Source organism: Passer domesticus, chromosome 20 (assembly GCF_036417665.1).
Source record: "Passer domesticus isolate bPasDom1 chromosome 20, bPasDom1.hap1, whole genome shotgun sequence".
NCBI classification, from domain to species: Eukaryota; Metazoa; Chordata; class Aves; order Passeriformes; family Passeridae; genus Passer; species Passer domesticus.
The window spans coordinates 4,448,101-4,467,935 of record NC_087493.1 but is presented as its reverse complement, the minus strand read 5'-3'; the positions used below and the strand labels follow the sequence as shown (position 1 = coordinate 4,467,935).

General features: G+C 42.9%; 1 protein-coding gene across 7 annotated transcripts in view; it reads left to right on the top strand.

Moving 5' to 3' along the window:
- Window positions 1–13,790, top strand: part of HELZ (helicase with zinc finger) — an 85,012-nt gene extending 71,222 nt beyond the window's left edge. For all 7 annotated transcript variants that reach the window (XM_064395243.1, XM_064395238.1, XM_064395244.1 and 4 more), the window contains 7 exons: window positions 1,313–1,520; window positions 1,989–2,065; window positions 2,271–2,850; window positions 3,227–3,467; window positions 4,625–5,138; window positions 7,903–8,155; window positions 11,202–13,790. In XM_064395243.1, the coding sequence (XP_064251313.1) occupies window positions 1,313–1,520; window positions 1,989–2,065; window positions 2,271–2,850; window positions 3,227–3,467; window positions 4,625–5,138; window positions 7,903–8,155; window positions 11,202–11,533 (2,205 nt within the window). In that variant the 3' untranslated portion in view covers window positions 11,534–13,790. The remainder of the gene's footprint in view (window positions 1–1,312; window positions 1,521–1,988; window positions 2,066–2,270; window positions 2,851–3,226; window positions 3,468–4,624; window positions 5,139–7,902; window positions 8,156–11,201) is intronic.
- Window positions 13,791–19,835: the final 6,045 nt, after the last annotated feature.

Below are 19,835 nucleotides of genomic sequence, written 5' to 3'. Positions count from 1 at the left end.
TTTGTCATGCTTGCTCACATTATATTAATATCACACCAAGGTAATTTAAAAAGCTCTGTCGTATTGTTCCAAGGTTAATATATTTTTTATGTGTTTCCAATCAAAAGAAATGTATTAAAAACAAGTATTTTGAACTCACCTTCCCTGAGGATGGATTTTTAAATAATTAAGTGGGAAGACTGAAGTACTAATGAGACGGCTACTTTTGAAAAGAAGCTTGGAGGTGATTTGGGGTTGTACAGATGCAGTAGTAGCCTAAAGCTGGAGTTCAAAGTGCACATTTCAAGGGCAAACAGTAATTTAAAAAAAGAATTGGATGAAAGTTGTTACACTTGAAACAAGCAGGGACTGAAGTAAAATGTGTTTATGTTCATGGAACATAAAATGATGTCTTTGTTTAATGCAGTTTCCATAGCCAAGGTAAAAGCTAGAGGAGGTTGTCTGCTGCCATCTCTAAAGGATGCTGTGGCAGCCTCAGTGTTGGGGATGACTTTCCCTGCACTCTCCTCTTGTTCACAGATTTCCCTTCTTTTAATAAATTCCCTACAGGACGAGTTTGAACTCATTTGATGCAGAGCTGTCTTCCTTAGCATTCTTTTTAGGAATAAACTTGAAGGCATTGTAAAAAATCCTGACTTTGTACCTCCTTTCAGGAGGTGGATGTTGCTTTGACTGCAGTACATATGTCATTGTACTTTGGAGTGTGATTCCTGTCACCGCTCACCTGTGGGCACTCTCTGGGTTCCACCAGGAGTCCTGGGAGCTTCACTGAGTGTCCTGGGGTGCAGAGGTGGGCACAGCCCCTCCTGCTGTGGCTCAGATCCCAGCACTGGCTGCTGCAAGGTCTGGTCCTCACCTTTGAGGCTTCTCTCTCTGTCTCCTCAGAGCCACAGCCCAATGTCTCGTGGCTACCAGGAGAAAGGGCTTTGGATTTGTTTGAACTTCACCATTTCTATTTAATAGAGAAGGGTTTAATCTGAAGTTTTTTACACTACAATTTGTCCATCAGTCTTTTCTCTCTGAACTTCGAAACCACTGAAACAAGAATGGGTTTTGATAGAAAAATTTTTGCCCAGGGTTCTCCTCGAAAATCTGTGCCCTTGTTTTGCCTGCCCTTAGAGCTCTCCCCTCCCAGCACCAGCTGTAGTTGTGTCTAAGTGTGTCAGGTCATCTGGTGCTTGAAAAGCTCTTGTCACTGACCTAATATCAGCATGCTTGTTACCACTGCCTTTAATTTAATGTACCGTAACAGACCGCATCTCTTTTTTTTTTTTAATTTTTATTTTTTATTTTAATTTTTGTTTACACATAGGTACCATGGACGGGGTATCAGGGTAGGTTTGCAGTCGACCCTCGCCTCATTACTCACCAAGCAGCCATGGCATATAACATGAACCTGTTACAGGCACACGGGCGAGGGTCTCCGATCCCCTATGGCCTGGGCCACCACTCCCCTGTTAGCCTGGGACAGCAGCAGCTCCCACACCAGGACAAGGAGCAGCACGAACAAACTCGAAATGGTCAGTGCTTGGAATGCCTCTGCAAGCTGCTCTGCTTTGGGGGGAGCTTCTGCTTGAAATGGGGCTGGGGAAAGGACTTTCCTTCCTCCATCCTTTCTGTCCTTCACCCTTCCTCCCTAATCGAGGGACCCACAGATGGGGGAAATAACCTGCAAATAGAATAGCTGGGATATTGTGAGATTCAGAAGGAATGGGAGGTGGGAAGGGGTGTTGAGGGTGTAATCGTTCCATCTCCCTTCCACAGTACTGCTGATGTTATTTGCAATTAACTTGGAAGAACTACTTAGTGGTTATTAATGAACAAAGTGTACAGATTAGAGGGAAAGTGTTATTTAGGTAGATGATACTAAATGTCTGTGGTGCTGTAAATGGCATACTAATAAGTCAATTTTCCTGTGTCTGGGGGGGAAAAAAACTCAAAATAATAATTTTTCTATTGAAACTAAATAATTTTGTAAATGTTTTTAGGTAAAAGTGAAAACACTGCTGGACCTGAAATCAGTAAAATTCGAACACCTGAGAAGAAACCTCTAGAATCCAAGCAGGTGGGTTTCTGTTGTCTGGGTAGCTGGTTTGGCTCATTTGTTTATTTTTTTGGGGATTTGGGTATTTTTGTTTGTTTGTTATTTCACACTCTCTTAATGAATTTAATCATTCTGTTTAGTCATTCATTCATTTAGTCAAACCGAAATGTTTTTATTTCAATTTTTTAAACGCTTATTCCCAACACCTTGTACTCTCCTTTTGCAGGTTGATTTAGAAGCAAACCCTCAGCAGAGAAGCCCCGAGTCCCGTTCCAGTGTTGCTTACCCCAATGCTAAATTCCACCGCAAAGACAACCCCAACCCCAGGCAGCTGAACCTGCACCTGACCCCGCCCCACTCCCAGTTCGCAGTTCCCAGCCGCCACTTCCAGCACCTCTCCCAGATCCCGAGGCAGCCGTACCCTCTGCAGCAGCAGCAGCAGCAGCAGCAAAACCTCTTAAGCCAACAGCAAAATCACTTGCCTGAACAACCCAACCAAATGCCACCCCAGCAGAGCCAGGTAGTTCAGCAGCATAATCACTTGAACCAGCAGCCTCCACCACCTTCGCAGCTTTCCCCTGCTTTCCAGGCAGGCCCCAGCCAGTCCTTTTTTAATAATCCCATTCCCCACCGACCACATTCTCCTGCTGTAGATGCTGTGATTTCAGAACAACACCCCCCACCTCTGTTACAAGAAGTCAGTAATCCTTTGAGGCCTATTGCACAGCACAACCCAGTTCTGCCAACCCACTTGAACAACTTCATTGAAGAGAATCCATCAGGAATGCCCTTAGGGGACACTTTAGGTAGGTGACTTTTCTTTATTTAAATTCAGAGTGTGCAATTATAACTACATTGAAGTGAGAATGAAGGAGGTATTTACCTTTTTCAGGCATATTGCTCTGAATTGGGTCATTGTTGGGTTAGTTTCCATAAGTAATGTCATTGAGCATAATTTGCTGCTTGAGGCATGTTTGAATATTCAGCACTTTATTAGAAGATTCATGTTTATATGATTTTCCATATGATTTAAATAACCAGGTTATGCACTGCAATGCAGTTAGTATATAATAGACCCTGGAATAAACTGTATAAAAAGTATTCTTTCTTTTTTTTATTCTGACATAAAGATCTTTAAAAAGGGGCATTAGATAAAATTTTTTTTTAAAACTATTTTTGTAGATCGTATGCATGGAAATGTAGCTTTGGAAACAATAAGGCAGCAACAACAAGCCAGGTTACAGCAATGGAATGAACATAATGCCTATCTCAGTCAAGGCACTATTCCATATCAACACCATCACCATCCTCATCTACCACATCTTCCTCAGCAACCAATTGGATTACATCAACAGCAGCAAGTTAGGGCAAACTGGAAACTTGCCAGTAATACAGAAGATGAAACAGAGGCAACATATTCAAGGTATTTGTTTACTGAGTCATCAGAGCTTGTGTAAAATTGAGCAGTGGGCACCTATCTGTAACACTGTGATCAAGTGCAAGGCACTTAAAGGTATTGCTTTTTGCTGCTGTTATTATGAAGGTTAAAATAGTTGGCAGGCTGACTTACAACTATGCTTTTATTATGTGTTATGCTTTATTCTGTTAGTATATTGGGTAGTAAAGCTGTAGTGGAAAAATATTTTTATGGAGCTTTTCAGTGCTGTATTTATGGAATGAGGAATGGATAGAGAGTAACAACCTTGTGTTTTTATGAAAGAGGTGTCTGAGTGTAGTTAAGGCCTATTTAAGTTGTAAATTCTTCAATTTGAAGTAGCAGTCTGATATTTGTGTGCTTGAAAAGAAACAAAACGGCCCCTCCCTAAACACTGCTCCCCAGTGAAACCTAAAGTTTTCTTCCTTTTCAAAAAGCCTTTGCTTTAAAAGCAGATTTTTTTAAAAAATACTTGTATTTGAGATGGAGCTTTAGGGGGCAAGAAAGGAAGCTGTTGAACATCAACAGAAAAATGGTTCCAGTGGTCATCAACTTTAATCATGTATATTGTAAAGGCTGGATTTTTAAATTGCCTCTGTTTACTGTCATCTCCCACTATGCTTTCTTTTCCATCTGGTTTGTTATAGCCATGGTAAAGCATCTAAATGACCTCTTAGCTGACTCTTTGAAGTGCTGAATTGAATTGACCTTTTGAAGAAGTTTAGAAGTATATTGTGCAAGTGAGGGGAGTCCCTGATTGTTCTGGCTTTCGCCTTGAATGGGGTTAAAATTGTCTTTAACTGTGTGAACTTTCTACTTTGTGTAGTAAAGCAGGAAATCCTTACCTTTAGTTGTCTCTTAAGAGATAACAAAAAATTGATTCTTCTGACTGGAAAGGAAATCTCAAGAGTTATTAAAACTTTGAGATGATTCAGGTGGGTATTTCATCCAATTAATCCTCTTGTGCCTAATTTCTGATTGCTCAGTCACATCCTTTGAAGTTAGGGTCAGCAAGTGCAAAGATGAGAATATTTAAATTCAGTGTTCTGTTCTCTGAGTGTTCTCCACCTCAAAAAGAGCGAGATTTCAGCAAAACTTCTTTTTTTTTTCCCTCTTTCCCTGCTGCATTTCTTGCGTGGGTGCAGATTCCAGGAGCTGCTCCGGGAGCTGTCGCAGCGCGATCCCAGCGAGAGCCGGGACGGCGCCGAAATGCCGCCGCCCCAGTCGAGACTGTTGCAATACAGACAAGTCCAGCCCCGGAGCCCACCAGCACTCCCTTCTCCTTCCTGCAACTCCAACCACAGCGCCCACTTCCCCAACTTCACTGAGAACAGCAGAGACATTGAACTGCCCACTAACCCAGCATTTCAGCAGCATTTACCCCAAATGTACAACCCCCCTTTCTCAATGCCATCCGAACACATAACCCCGTCTCCCTTGAAATACCTGCAACCTGATGGGTCCTGGACTTACGCTAACCTGCAGCAGAATCACCTCCTGGGGCAGGGCTTTCACTATGGAATACCTCCACTGCCCCACAGGTCGCAGCAAAGCCCTTTTATACAAATCCAGAATCATCAGCACGCAGTCGGTCAGGAGCCATTTCATCCACTCGCATCTCGAGCAGTTTCTGCTTCTTCGCTCCACAGCTTAGAAGAGGTGGGTGTTCTGTCTGCTCTGCACTTGTCCTCTCGTTGTAATATCAAATAATGTTGTGAAGTGGTCATGAATGCAAAACACCTCACTCATTAGAAGCTCACAGTGGGAATTTCTGTGAGGTGGAATCTCTGCTGTTCTCCCTGAGCAGATCCGTGGTTCTTGTTGCTGTAGGTGTAACATTTTCTCTGCTCGATGGGAAGCCTTGGCTTTTGGAACATTACTCTGAGGTTTCATGCAGTCATTGCTCTGTGTCTGTGTGTGATTTATCTGCAGTGAAAATCAACCACAGCTGTGGTGGAAGCTCTGGTCAGCCAGCTGGGATCACCCAGCTCAGTGTTGAGCTGTGCATATGCTTGAGTTCCATCTCGTAGGAGACCGGAGCTGTAGAGTTGTTCCAACATGGTCCAAATCCTGATTTCATAATCCCACCCTGCCTGCATTAATTTGATACAAAGCCATCCCGTGTGCTGGAAACCAGAGACATCCAGCTGTGCTGCCTGAGGCTGGCTCCAGCACCCCCTGCCACGCACAGCTGGCTCTGTCCTCTCCCTCTTCCCTTGTCCTGGGCTCTGAGGAGGTGTGCCAGCACACACAGCTAGGACAGGTCATGTTTTGAACAAGGAGGTTTTAATCCCTGTTGGAATCTGAGGTGCTGAGGAGTGTTTGATGTGCAGACACGGAGTATCCTGGAGCCAGGTTGCATTCCAGGAATGTGAGAATTAATATTCTCACTGAGTGCATGTAATCCAATATTTGTACATAAGTGGCTTGTTCTGTGATGCATTTCTGTTAAGGTTTTTACAGAAGCTGGGGAGGGAGCCTTGCTCATTGCTGTCTCACACAATACATACTTAATTTGTTTATCAACTTCTGAAAGCAGAAAATATTTAGTTTATGAGCCTGAGAAAAATAACTAAAATTGAATTTCAGTGCATTTTACAAATTCCTGTCTTAGACAGATCCAGAGAGGTTAATGGAGTCCTCAGGCCCAGCCAGAGCTGTAGTAAGGTTTGAGTTTATAGACATTTAGAAATTTGCTGTCTCACTCCATTAAGTCATACCACCCTGTATAAAATCTAATACTTTGTGACAACAGTTAATGCTGTCAGTACAGCGGGACGTAGGAACAATGGCTTTTCAGCAGTAATAAACCAATAAATATTCCTATAGAGCTTGTGACAGTTCCTGCTATCTGAAGACAAATAGAGTGAGCCTTTATGTAATTAGTGCAAATTCGGTTTAGTTCTTATTTCTTCTTCCTTTCAAAATATGTGACAGAAATGCCAAATGCAGTAAAAGTGTTGCAAGACAGAGACTTGCTTATAAACTTTCCAAAACTGCTGCTCCAGCTGGTAGGTGGGACTGAATGCACAAAGAAATCAAAATGGGGTTTTAGGTGTGTTTTTGACAGACATCCCTCAGACAAGGCACTTGCCAGGGCAGATTTCTTGACTTTTGGTACCCTTACTAAACTGTTTCCTCAATCACTACTTATAAAGCTGTTAATTGACTTGATACTTGAAAGCTTTTGCATGTGTTCAGTCAAACCAGATCTGAACTGCACATCAAAGGGAATACTGGAGTTATTCTGTATGGTCCTGTACTTGCAAGTGTCCAGAACTTGACAAATTCCTGATTGCTTACCAAAATAGCCCTTTTAAACTCAGTGAATGTATGCTTTTTGGGTTGATTTGGGCAATAATTTTTTTTTTGTCTGTTTATTTGTTGTTGAAGAATTTCCTTAGGGGAGTGGATTGTCAGGATATCCAAGTGTTGATCCCTTGATTGTGGCAACAGAAATAAGATATAACAGTTTCCTTTCATGCACCTTTTTCTCCTGTCTAATTTTTGTAGGTGATATAGTAACAATAGTTGGACTCTGCAAGCAAGTTATTGATGTTTGTTTAGCTAATTTCTTGTGACATTTCATTAGGATTTTTTTCCCCCTTTACCAAGTCTAGATTTACCTGTATGACTTTTCTGTTATTGGTGCTCTTGTTAGTCCTTGCAATTGGGTATAAATACTGTATTTATTGTTAGAAAGAAACTGTAATACAACAGACTTGCTTTGAATCTTGAGAAAGCTTAGAGGGCCCTTAAATGTGAACTCTTGAAGTCCACAGGTTAATTGATGGAGCTCCTGCTGTTTTCATCTACATGATCTACAGGGTTTATGGAAGCAAGTAATTTCTGTGGTTTCAGATAAAATTCTCTACATTATTTCTCCTGAGGGCACTTGCTTCTCCAGAGCATTTGTTTTGTGTGTACAAAATTCAGTATACAAATGTATCCTGCTTACCCAGATCCTGGTGTACGAGTCACTAATTTATCCTTTGGAAAAGGAAAAGCCATTTTTTTCCTGACTGCATTGTAATAATATTTTTTTCTTCTGTGTTTCTGTGCTTCCTTTGCTTCATCTGTAAATGCTGGGTATCTTCCTCCTCTCTGTGTGATCCAACACCCATGTAGGAGTGTGAGATAAAAGGTTGATAAGAATTAAGAAATCCCAGCTGATGTTCTTTGCACTTCCTTTAAAATTCTCTATTTTGTGTGATCAAAATATGTTATCAGTGACTGCAGTATGCATCATATATACTTGAAATGTGTTAGTATTTTGGAAATACAAAGATCTAGGGGTTTTTTGGTAAGACATTTCAGGAAAAATATTGAATGGCAAAATGGTATTTGATACATGCAGTTGAATCTAAAAGCTCAAAAGGCTATTTTATGGTTTGTTTGTTTGTTTTTTAAATTTTGTTCACAGTATGAACCAAGAGGACCAGGCAGGCCGTTGTACCAAAGAAGAATTTCCTCTAGTTCAGTCCAGGCTTGTTCTGAAGAATTAAGCACTCCTCAAGACAGTCTTGGTCAGTGTAAAGAGCTTCAGGACCACAGTAACCAGTCATCCTTCAACTACTCCTCCCCTGAGCTGTGGGTGAACTCCTCCTCCTCTGCCCCGTACCCAAACATTCCATGCAACGGAGCCAGCAGAGCCGTTCCCCCCCGGGAGCTGCTAGGTGGGTACAGCTGCTGCTTCCCAAAACCAATCTAAGCAATTATTTGTTGTTTCAGTTGGTATAGGTTTGCTTGGAATAATCCCATTTCTTGGTAACATCCTGCTCCTCGGCTGAAAAAGCATTGCTGCTGTTTAGTCTTCTCCAAAAGCTCCACTAAACCCAGAAGGTCTCTCACAGTGGCTTCAAGTGCAGCTGAATTTGTGCTGCAGGCAGCCGAGGTGACTGGTGGGATTTATTTGTAAGATAGATTGATTGTTTCCAGAATCTGTGATATTTTGTGTTGGTATTACAGTCTGAGGGAGCAACACATAAACTGAATTAGTGCTCTCAGCGTTTCTCTAGTAAATTCTGGTACTTCATCAAAGGAGTGACGAGTTTAAATTCTCCCTCACCGTGGAGGAATCTCAGTGGAATGTGGCTTCCCTGGTGGTAGCAGCAGTGCTGATTGATTGAGCAGACAGAAACTAAATTAACTTTTCAGAGATGAAAAAAAGCTGCAAGGAGAGAGCTGGAGCAGTTCTTCTGTTTTCTGTATTTCCTGTGTTTATGAAAAACAGTATTACAGGATAGTACAGGTTCTTCCCTGTGATTTTGCTTTAAGAATCTCCATTAGTAATTTAAAAACAAAATTAATAAAAATGTAAACAGTATTCCAGTGTGGATATTAAAACCACTTAATAATGTGGAAAAATATTTATAAGCTAGTTTTATTGGCCTTAAAAGATTTAATTGCTTTTCACCAAACTTTATAAACGTAAAACATCTTGTAATTTCATAGTAATTCTGAAGTAGGAGCATGCAGAGTAGAATGAATGAGAAAAGCTCTTTATATCAGCGACAGCACTCAAGAATTAAATTCCTAATGTGCCTTTTAATTTCCAAAATGTGAAAATGTAATTTTGCAAACCCATATTTATGGCAGCATCTTTCATGCTAAGTTCAAAGCTTCAAGCTCAGGGCACCTCCTTCAATCTGTTTCTATTTTTACTGAAAATCAAGGAGCTGAATGCACAGTATTATGTGGCATTCATCACTGCATTGCTCACACAGAGTTGCTCTCCATTCTCCCTGGTTATCTAAGAGGAGCTCAGGAACTCTGGCACGTTTGGCTTGGGGTCAGCCAGTCCCACATTTGTTTGCTTTAATGAAAAGCTTGAGAACCTATTTGTGAGTAAAGTCCTCAGAGGACAGATATGTGTGTAAAAAGTACCATTTGCACACATTTGCTGTCAAATACTAAATTCTAAGTGAAAATATCAAATTCTCACTGGTAACTGCATTGGCAATGAAATGTTTTTTATTGTAGTTAAGCACGGTTTCTGTTTTGTCAATAAATGTGTATGAAACAAAGCCCTGTATCTAATGGTTCATGCAAACACATCTCCATTTTATGGCTGCTGTGGCTTTCCACGTTTACAGCTCACTGCCTGTGATCATATTTACAGCCCAAATGTGTTTTATAGAGCTAAGGGTTAATGACCAGTGACTGCACTGTTCTCATTAGTGTTGGTTTTCATCCCTAAATAAAACCCCGTGAGGATGTGATGCTCTGAAAGTCCTGTCCCTGCTTGAGAGGGAGTGACCCTGACTGCAGACTGCTCAAGGCTGATCTCTCCTGGTCACCAGGAGTGGCACCAGTGTTGGGTTGGGTCAGGAGGGATTCATGGAGCACAGGGAGAGCTGCTGTCAATTCCTCTGGGTAGTTCTGTGCAGGCACTTCCCAAAATTGCAATCTGAGAGTTTGATATGCATTGCTTTTTCTGTTCATGGAAAGAAAATTATTTAAGTTCTCATTCAAGATGTGTATTTCATATTTTTCCTTCTGTTAGACACCTCTACCAAACACAGCTTTCACCTCTGGCCCTGCTTGTCATTACTTGTCTTCTCTTGAGTGCTGTGGTTATTTTGGGAGGTTTTTTGCTCGTGTTCTGGGTTGTTTGTTTTTTGTTGAATCATAGCAACCCTAGCAAAATTGCTTTGCTTGTGTTCTTTCCGTATCCATTCTTCTATGGGTTGGTTTTGGGGCTGTTTTTTTTTAATTTTATTTTTTGGTGGGTTTTTTTTGAGTGCTCTATAAAAAGCAGAAGCCTGTGTGTGACCCTTCCAGTGAGAAACTTCATGTTTTTCTACTTTTGCACTTATTTGGTGGTAGGTTCTTGTAGATGCACTTTAAAAAGAACGTTATATGATTAAAGACTGAAACAATTACAGAATATATCTGTTGCCCAGTTCCTAGACTGTTGCAGATGGAACATGGAGCTGTGTTTCTGTGTCGTGTCTCTCTGGCTGTGCAAGACAGCAGAATTCTCCAGACAAAAGTAAAGGACCTCATTAGGATTCAGGAAATTCATTTGAAAGCAGTTTTATACCTATGGTTTAAAGCACCATTTTTTCTGATAGTTACAGGAGTTGTTAAATGTGGAGCAAGAACATATCAATTAGCAAGAATACATTCAGCCTGAAATACCAATAATTAGTTGGTTGGCATTCAGGGCTCTGAATTGCTGTTGGAGAATGAATTATATATGGTGCTGTAAATTTTAATTTTAGCCTATTAAGCTGTAAAGCAAGAAGAATGAAATACTCTTTGTGCTGTCTCAGTGGATAAAGTGCTTAAATTAGAGTAGAACCCCTTCGGAAGCAGCTTCCCTTCGGTGCCCCGGAGAAGGCGCTGTGCGGAATTGCAGCTTTGGGGTTGCAGCTGTAGGGTACAAACACACGGAGGAGGTGCTTGCTAATGTCAGTCTTGTGCTGCTGCTGCATGCCCCAAGAGTTGGGAGTGAAGTTTGGTACTTCTAGGCCAGGCTGGATGGGGCTTGGAGCAAGCTGCTCTGGCGGAAGGGGATGGAGCAGGATGAGCTTTAAGATCCCTTCCAAGCCAGCCCGTCCTGGGATTGTGTCATTGCAGAGTGACTAAACACGGCAGATGGGTGGTGTGGGAGGGGGTTACCAGAGGGGTGGTGGCAGCTCTGCCTTTGGGCTTGCTGCAGGTGGATTGGCTGAGTCAGAACCGTTCTTTGCTCCAACTCCGGTTTCTCCTTCGCAGCTCCCCCGAAGGCGGCCAAGCCCCCGGAGGAACACCTGAAGGCTGAGAACATCCAGCTCTCCAACTCCTTCAACTACAACGTGCTCCAGCATCTGGGCCAGTTCCCCCCTCTGATGCCCAACAAGCAGCTGGTGGAGTCCAACAGCAGCAGCCCCCAGCCCGCGGGCGGCACCAAACCCGTCATGTCCTACGCCAGCGCTCTGCGGGCTCCCCCCAAGCCCAAACCTCCTCCTGAGCAGACAAAAAAGAACAGCGACCCCCTGTCCTTGTTTCAGGAACTTAGCCTAGGTAGTTCATCAGGTAGCAATGGCTTTTATTCCTATTTTAAATAATCAGATTATTTTTTTTAGAGAGAATTTAATTTTTATTTGTGTCGGTAGATCTAAGATAGTTGGGGCTTCACCTGTAGTTGCAAATATTCCCTTTGTTTATATTGGTAAATATATCCTCACTTAATTGCTTTGCTGCTAGACTTGCAACTAATTTTTTTTTTTAATTATATTCCATTATTTTGCATTTTTTGATGTGGGTCGGGTTTTTGGAAGCTTTTCTGTAGGAAGACACACACGTGTTATTTTTTAATTTGTGTAATGTTAATGATATGTTGCATTAAACTAGCAGCTGAGAGATTACCTGTACAACTTGAAAAAAGGAAAAAAAAAGGAAAAAGAAAAAAAAGGAAAAAAAAAGTTTGTCTAAATTGTATTTAAGAAGATTGTAAGTAGCATTTACATTTATTCAATAACATTAGCATACTATGCTGGGTTTCTGTACCAGAAATGGCCAGTTAATGTAAAAATGTATGTTATTTCTGCTTAAATTCATTTAATTTTTTTTTTTTTAAATAAAGGTGCAGCATCTTCTAAATAATTTCAGTTTTATCAGCTTTTTTGTGAAGGGATGCTGCATTCTCAGACTTTTATAGTTTTAGATTCTGTATGATGTGGTATTGTATTTTCCATCCACTGTAGGGTAAAGTAAAGGCATTCTTTGCAGACACCTATGCCATTGTTTGGAAACATTCAGATAAAAGTATTGGTATACTTTAAAAAATAATAAAAAAATAGAAAAAGAAGAAAAAAATTAACAAAAAACCCAAAAAACTCTACATTTTATTTTTGGACAAGCTAATAATATAAGCTTGTTTGAAAAGTTAATTTGATAGGTTTTTTAAATGAATCATGAAGCTGAAAATAAATTTTTAGGTATGTTGGTGCTTAGTAGATTTAATAACTATTTTAAAAAAAATGCGTGAATTTAGTAAAATACTTTTTTGTTTGTTTGTTTAATTTTTTTCCACTATGCATGTGTAAATGTTTGTAATCTGGCTTTTTCCTCCCCTCTTCTCCAGTGGTATAAAGAATTGTGCCGCTTTAATTTTTTTTTTTTCCGGTAAAACTTTTGGTACATTATTTGATGTTTACATTAAAATGTGACATTATACAAGGAAATTCAGATATTTTGCTAACTGTTTTGTTTGAGGAACATCATTAAAGAAGAGATTTAATGTTTGTCAAAGCTGTATCCAAATTAATCTAAATCTTCTGGGGATCAGAGTGGTTACCAGGTTATTTATCTCCGTGAACCTGGCCCTTAAGGAATCCAGTCTGAGAAATTAATTATGGGATATTAAAAAAAAAATTAAAGAAACAAATGTGAATGAAAATTCAGAAGATAAAAACTCTGTGGATAAAGATTTTTGGTCTTGCACACTGTCCCTGCTTTGTGGCCGGGGAGCTCCAGAGGGGGGTTGTAGAGTTTCTCCTTTATTTCTTTTTAATCCTCCTTTTACACTTGAAATAACTTTAAATCTGGGAACTGGTTTACAGGGATGAGCTGGGTGTAGTTCAGAATTCCTCCACTTATTACCTGTGAGAATTGAAATTTTAGAGCTGTGAGGGGGTGATTTCAGATTTTTACAGCTGTCCATGGGACACTTTACTGTGGAGCAGTGGCTCTGCTCTGTTCAATCAGATTTTTGCTCTAATTACAATCAATCAGGTTCATTTTTTTTGCATTTGACTTCATGTGTTAAGACAAGGGTCATTATGTAATGGTGTTGATTTAAACTCAGTACACTGCAGAGGTTTGCATATAAATTTTTTATTATAAATCTTTGCTGGGTTATGATTCAGAAACTTATCTGAAAACTTTTTTTCCTTCTTTTTGCTGTAAAGCAAAGCTCGTGTAACTCCTTAATTTATTTCCTAATGTTATACCAAACAAACAATGCTGGGGAGGGGACAGCCCCTGCCAAGTTCTGCTCAGCACTTCAGCACAGGGCATGGAACCCAGACGACCCAAAAACGAGGAGAGGCCAAATTCTGCAACCTTGAATCAAGCAAAGCTGCTGTTAAATGGGTTTTTGCCAAGCTGCTGGCTGCAGGAATGGGAAATTCACTGGCAGAGCTGAGGTGGGATCCAGTGGAGGGAGGAACAGGACTGGCAGAGCAGAGATGGATCCAAAGCACTTCACGTCCCCAAGTCAGCATTTTGTAATTTCAGGGGTTTCAAAGTCACTCAGTTCTATGGAGCAGCCTTTTGATTCTGTTCACCATTTAATATTGAATATTAAACTAATAAACATCACTTGTTAATTTACTGTTATCTGTCGATCAGTTAAGGGGGAGATGGTTGCATCTCACCACATTTTATTCTGTTTTACACTGGCATTTTATCTACACTGGAAATACTACAGATAAAATCCCATTTTCTCTCTGATTTAGAATTTCAGTTCTTTGACTTTATGAAGACCCCAGCTGGTTTTGGTGCTAAATTTTCATAAGTGCTCTCACCCAGGAATTTGAGGAGGATATGATGGAGATGATCTGACTTAACAGCTTTGGCATGAATCATTTGGATTTCTTAGAGCTAGTTTTTTTCCAAAAGATTTTTTTTTAAAATGTCTTGTCTGGCCATTGTTTGTCACATATACAGCCCTGAGTAAGATCTTTGGTTTTTGGAGCAAATTATCCAATGAGTATTGAAATCATGTTTAGAAAACCCCAAAACTGTATTTTCAACTCTCCTAGGGCTTCAGTCAGACTCCTATTAAAATGAAATTAAGCCTCACAGATGGCTCCAGTGGGCACTGCTCAGGCTGCACTGTAAATATGGACCTGTTGCAGTTACAGGGAATATTCAAAATTGAGATAGTGTAAATTATCTCAATTTGGGGGAAATGAGTGGAGACTGGGGCATATGCACCCACTGGGTATTTGGCTCCTTGACATTTTTTAATGCTTCTGTTAGTGCCAAATCCCATGCTCCTTGTCCAGGAATAAACCCCCCATTGTTTTCTGTGGAAAATTGAAATGACAGATCTAAATTTAGTAAGCTTGTATTTGATCTCAAGAATAATTCCTTGGTTTATTTTCTACAATTCCAGGTTTTGATGAGAAAAATCTGGATGCCTCACGGGAGGTTGTCAGTGTAGTAATAAGAACTAATGAAAAATGAAGGGAAAGATTAAAAAAAAATTCGGATTCTAAGAAAAATAACTTTTGTTACAATTCAGTTAGCGCCTGCACCCTTTAAAAAGCCACTTGCTGAATGCAGCTGGCATGTTTTTCAGTGTGAATTCTTGTGGAACTGTGAGCTTTCCCCTTGGCCAGCCTAGGTGAGGAGCAGCCAGAGGTGATGCTGCTCTGCAGCGAGCTCAGCCTGACCTGGAGCTGCATTCTGAGGTAACATTCCCACCTCCTGATGCTGCAGGTGGTGTCCTGGCTCCTCTGGCTCATGCTGTGGGACGTGGCCGTGCTTGTCCCCAGCCTGGGCTGTCCTGGCCCTGGTCCTGCAGCTGCCAGCCTGTCCTGAAGGACGTGGCAGGCTCAGGCAGAGCTTTAGGGGCACGTCCCTGTCTCTCTTCATCAGGGCTGCTCCACGGTGTGCTGGTGTCCTCTGGAGCACCCTGCAGGGCCGTGGGTGTCCCCAGGATGGCTGCAGTGTCTCAGGTGTCCCTGCAGTGCCAGGCTCCCAGAGCCCAGCGTGGGTCACAGGGACAATTCCCCCCCTTCCCCCTCTGTGCTCACGTGGCAGCTTTCAGTGTTGCCACAAGACAGCTCATAAATTGCTGTTCTGCATAAAGCTGGCTGCTTAGAACCAAGGCCCCAGCATCCATCTTTTCTCCTGGAGGTTGTCATCTAATCCAGTTTGTCCTGGGTTTTTAATTGTATGGGCTGTGCTGTTGCTGACCCTCTTGTCCTGCCACTGACTGCGAACCCTGCGAGTGCCATTCCCTGCTTTGATTAATTAATGTTTTGTTCCCAGATTTGTCAAGTTCAGCTGGTTTTTTTTGCAGAGATCGTGCTCCATAAGCAATTCTTTTGCTATGTGTGTAGTACCTCAGTGCTATAAGTAGCACCAAGAGCAGTGTTTGACCACTCCAGATTTTCTTTTTAGCCTGAACTCAAGCATATCAGAACCTGCACATTTCCAGGGCAGTGAGCCCATGATGCTTCACACTCTGCCCATATCATCCTTCAACTCATTTGTTTTGTTAGTTTTTAAAGGTTCTAGTTTTCCTAGAAAAACTGCAGACAATTAACTTGTCAAGACAGATGGTGATGATCTATGGTGCCTATGAAAATTTGCACATCGTATTCCTTGACATGAAATATGGGCTATTTCTGTTGGTGTAGCAATGCTTGTGCCAGTCTCTTTTTGCTGGCTGTGTCAGGGAGCAAGGGCTGAGTCCTTCTAAATTTGTTTTTTTTCTTTCATTCAAGAGAAGTAAAAGGATTTGCAGCAGCAGCAATGGAAATGTCAGTTCGGTGTGGGGGTTTTTTGGCAACTTTAGCTGAGAAATGTTGAGGAGTTTTTACCTCATTAAGGATTAATAGATGCTTCTGACAAATTACAGAGTGCTCAGTGATATGAATTATCCAAGACTGGTTAAAAGATGTTGTCAGTCCCTTTTCCAGAAGACTTGGCTTCCTGCTGGAGGGTAAATACCTCAACGAGACCAGCTGTAAAGCCACTGAGGTGCTCCCAGTGAGACTGGTGATACTGGGCATGAAGCTGAGCCACAGCCTGGGGTGCAGCCTTGCCAAACAGAATTGTGCTGCTGCTTCTGTTAGGTAGAAAATAGTCCAGAAATCCGAGTTTATTCCCTTCTCTGCATTTCTTTGAAGAACACAGCAAAGCAGCTCAGTGTCTGATGCAGAGTGGGCATGTGTGATGTCTGCACGCCTTGAATTTATGTGCAATAGCTTCAGTGGAGCCCCAGCATCGATCAAGTGTGACAAAGCAACGACAATCCCATCCTCTACTTCAGTCAAAACAAAGTTGTGACGCTCTTTTCTTGTCCCTTGGTGACAATGGAAAGGGGAAATAATTGGAATGGATGCTTTTAGAGCAGGTCCCACTGCTGTGTGTGTTTTATGGTACAGAGCAGCCTAAAGCTCCTGTAGTTAAGTTAGAAAGTAATGCAGTGTTCCAAGGGGCACTGTCCCACTGTGGGCAGAGGAAGCTCCTTTTGAATTAAGTTTAGGCTGAGGTTTATTCTCTAACAGTTTCTGACTGTGGTCAGGTTCCTGGCATGTGACTGCCCAGCTGCAGCTCTGCACAGAGCCCAGGGGCTCCCTGTGAATCCCCAGGGCTGACAGTGCTGCCAGCTTCTCCTGACTCCTGTGTCAGGTGTGCTCCTCAAGAGCTGGTGAGAAAGTGTCCCTCTGCAGCAGGGCCAGGGATCTCATTGCAGGGGGAACAATTCCCAGATCTTTGGGGCTTCCTGGAAATCATTCCCACAGCCGTCAGAGTGAGGAGAAAAAGGTGATGGCCACAAGGAAGTCACAGAGTGGGAAGGCATCAGTGAAAAAAACAAAATAAATTAGTAAATACCTGTGCCTTTGTAAACTAAGTCAGAGTGATCAAACACCTGAGCATCCTGCACGTGCTGGTTCTTTTTGGGTTTGGACTAAAGGAGAAAGAGGGGTGTGTGCCAGGATTTCTGGGTGAAATCCTTTCTCATGCACCCACCTGTGCTGCCGTGTGTGCTGAGCTCTTCTCCCCCCACCCGCTGGTGCTGGGCTGTGCCTGCAGATCCTCGTTGCAGATGAAGGGTGTTCAGGAGCTCAGCTCACTGCTAAACAGGCAGATTTCTTCTTCAGGGTTGCTTGTCTGACACCTTTTCTGCACATTAAATTCACACAGCACAGCATTTAAAAACAAGGGAAGCAGATTCTCTCCACGCCTCGCAGCAAATCTTACATAAACAAAAACCTTCACGTCTTCTGTTGCGTTGACTGTGATTTAACACTCGGGCTTTGGCAGACTGGAGCAGCCCAAATCTCAACACTGTGGCTTGGGCAGTGCCCTGGGGCACGTCTGTGGCTGGCTGGGGAGGGGACAGGCACTGGTGTTGGATTAGGGAGTGGCAACTGCCCTGAAGGTGTCCCTGGGTCTGGTGGTGGCAGGGCCAACACTCAGGATTTCATGGTGGCTGCTGGTTGTTCCTTGTTGTGCAAATTGATTTGCCTCTCTCTCTCTGGTGCCTGTTTTCCACTCGGTTCTTTGGCTGTGTCCCAAAGCCAGGAGTGCTCCTGTTGGATGTGTAGCAGCTGGGTTCCCATCCCTGTTTGTCTCTGGGACTCCCTGCTTTTCATGGTACATTCTTGAAGTTCTGGTGGCTCTTCCCTGCTGTTTGCTCAGCTGAGAGAATGAAAACTGAAACTGGTTACAGCTCCCCCCTCCAACATTATATTCCTTTTCCTTTATGAAGGCCAATTACTTTTATTAACTCTCTTAAAACACATTATCTGCTCTGGCAGAACAAACCTGCTGCAGGAGCAGAGCCCTTCCCACCGTGAATACCAATGACTGATTTAATGGATGGGTCCCTCTTCAGCAGTTCTTAATATCTGGAAGAAGAAAATGAAGTTATCCATGTGCTTCTCAGTCTAGCAGGGACCGTACAGAGCAGGGAATGATCACAAAGCCTTAGCCTGGAGCAGAAAGAGAAAAAAACTCAGTGAGTCTTAAGGGCTTTAGGAGGCATCTGCCTGAGCTGCCTGAGCTCTGGCTGTGGGTGTAGGATCTCAATGCCGAGAGCTGTGTGTTTTCTCTGCCTCGTGAGTAAAGTGATCCCAGAGAGGCTGTAAAACCTTGGATCCAGGCCAAAGCCCAGCACTTACCAGGAATCTTTCCACTGCCCTCACTGGGGCTTGGATGAGGCGGGTCAGGAGTGTGCAGGAGATGGGTGAGACCTTCCAGGGTGTGTTTATCTGAAACGTGCATGGCTTGCTCTTGAGTATCAGGAAGGGGACTGAGTGGCATCTTGGCCGGGTAAAAAGTTGGCCCATCAGAATGAGAACCCACCTAGAAATTGCTTTCTCCCAGCAGAGGCATTGAAGGAGAGGGATGGCACTTCAGAAAAGGTGTGGATGGGTGAAGGGCTTCCCAGGGACTACAGGACCTGCCACTGCTCTGTGTGGGGTGAGGAACTCAGACCCTCTCCCCAAACCTTGCTTATCTCAGCCCATGGCGTGTCTGAGGTGATGATGAGGGTGATGATGATGGCTGAGCTGGGAATGCTGTTGTTCCTGCCAGCTGCTCGGCTTGGATTAATCTTTGCTGTGTAGGTTTGGATGTCCCAACCCAATGTCAGCCACCGTGGTGGTCACACTGACTGCTTTCCTTTCTGTTGTTGCATGTAGAGGTTCTCCCTAGAAACTAGCCTCTGTTTTCCTGAACAATGAAAATGCAAATTCAGGATGTCAGCTCTGTACCCAAAAATAAGATTTCAAAACCATTTAGCATTTCAGAGTGGTTCTGTGACAACGTGAAGACTTGCAGTTGTCTCTCATGATGAGAGACAGGCAGAGCTCCTCAGCTCACACTCAGATCTGAGCACCAATGAGTGCTTCATCCCAAAACTTTATAATATATGTGTTATTTGTAGTGCTTTTCAACTTCAAAGAGCTTGGAAAACATTAATGCAATTTCACAAAAGGCTTCTGTTCTCGCTGCCACTCTGCTGATGGGGAAAATGGAGATGAGCCTGAGTCTGGCTGGGCTGCTGGGGCTGAGCCCACCCCGACGGCGTCGCTGAGGGCAGCCCCTCCAGCCAGCATGGAATTGCTGGGGAATTTCTCCCCATGTCTGAACATGCCGTGGTTTCAGACCTCTTCAAATTGACCAGAGATTTTTCTGTTAGGAATTCTGCTTTTCTTTAGGATTGTGGTCAGCTAAACACTGAGGGAAGAGCACTTGAGTTCCCCTTTCCACAGAGGGAAGAGCACTTGAGTTCCCCTTTCTCCTGATTTTTAAAATACCAGGTGAAAAGAATACACTGTAAGCCACGTACTTTTTACTGCTTGGGGGGAAAATGCTGAGCAGATTCTGAAAATTGAACTGTAAAGAAAAAAAAAAAGAAGAAGGGAAGAAGCCTCTTGGTGCTGGGGGACCATGGGGGTGAAAAGGGCTTGGCTGGAGGGGCTGGGTGAGGGTGTGGGGCTGGGGGACCCCCAGTGCTGCTGATGGTTGGACTGGGGGCCCCCAGAGTGCTTCGGGCAGCTGTGCAGAGCCCTGCAGGCTCTCAGCAGCAAAGCAGCGCCCGCAGCATCCCCAGCAGTGCCGGGCTCTGTTCTGCAGCAGCAGCGAGGCACCGGCGGGCGCTCCCGGGGCTGCTGCTCC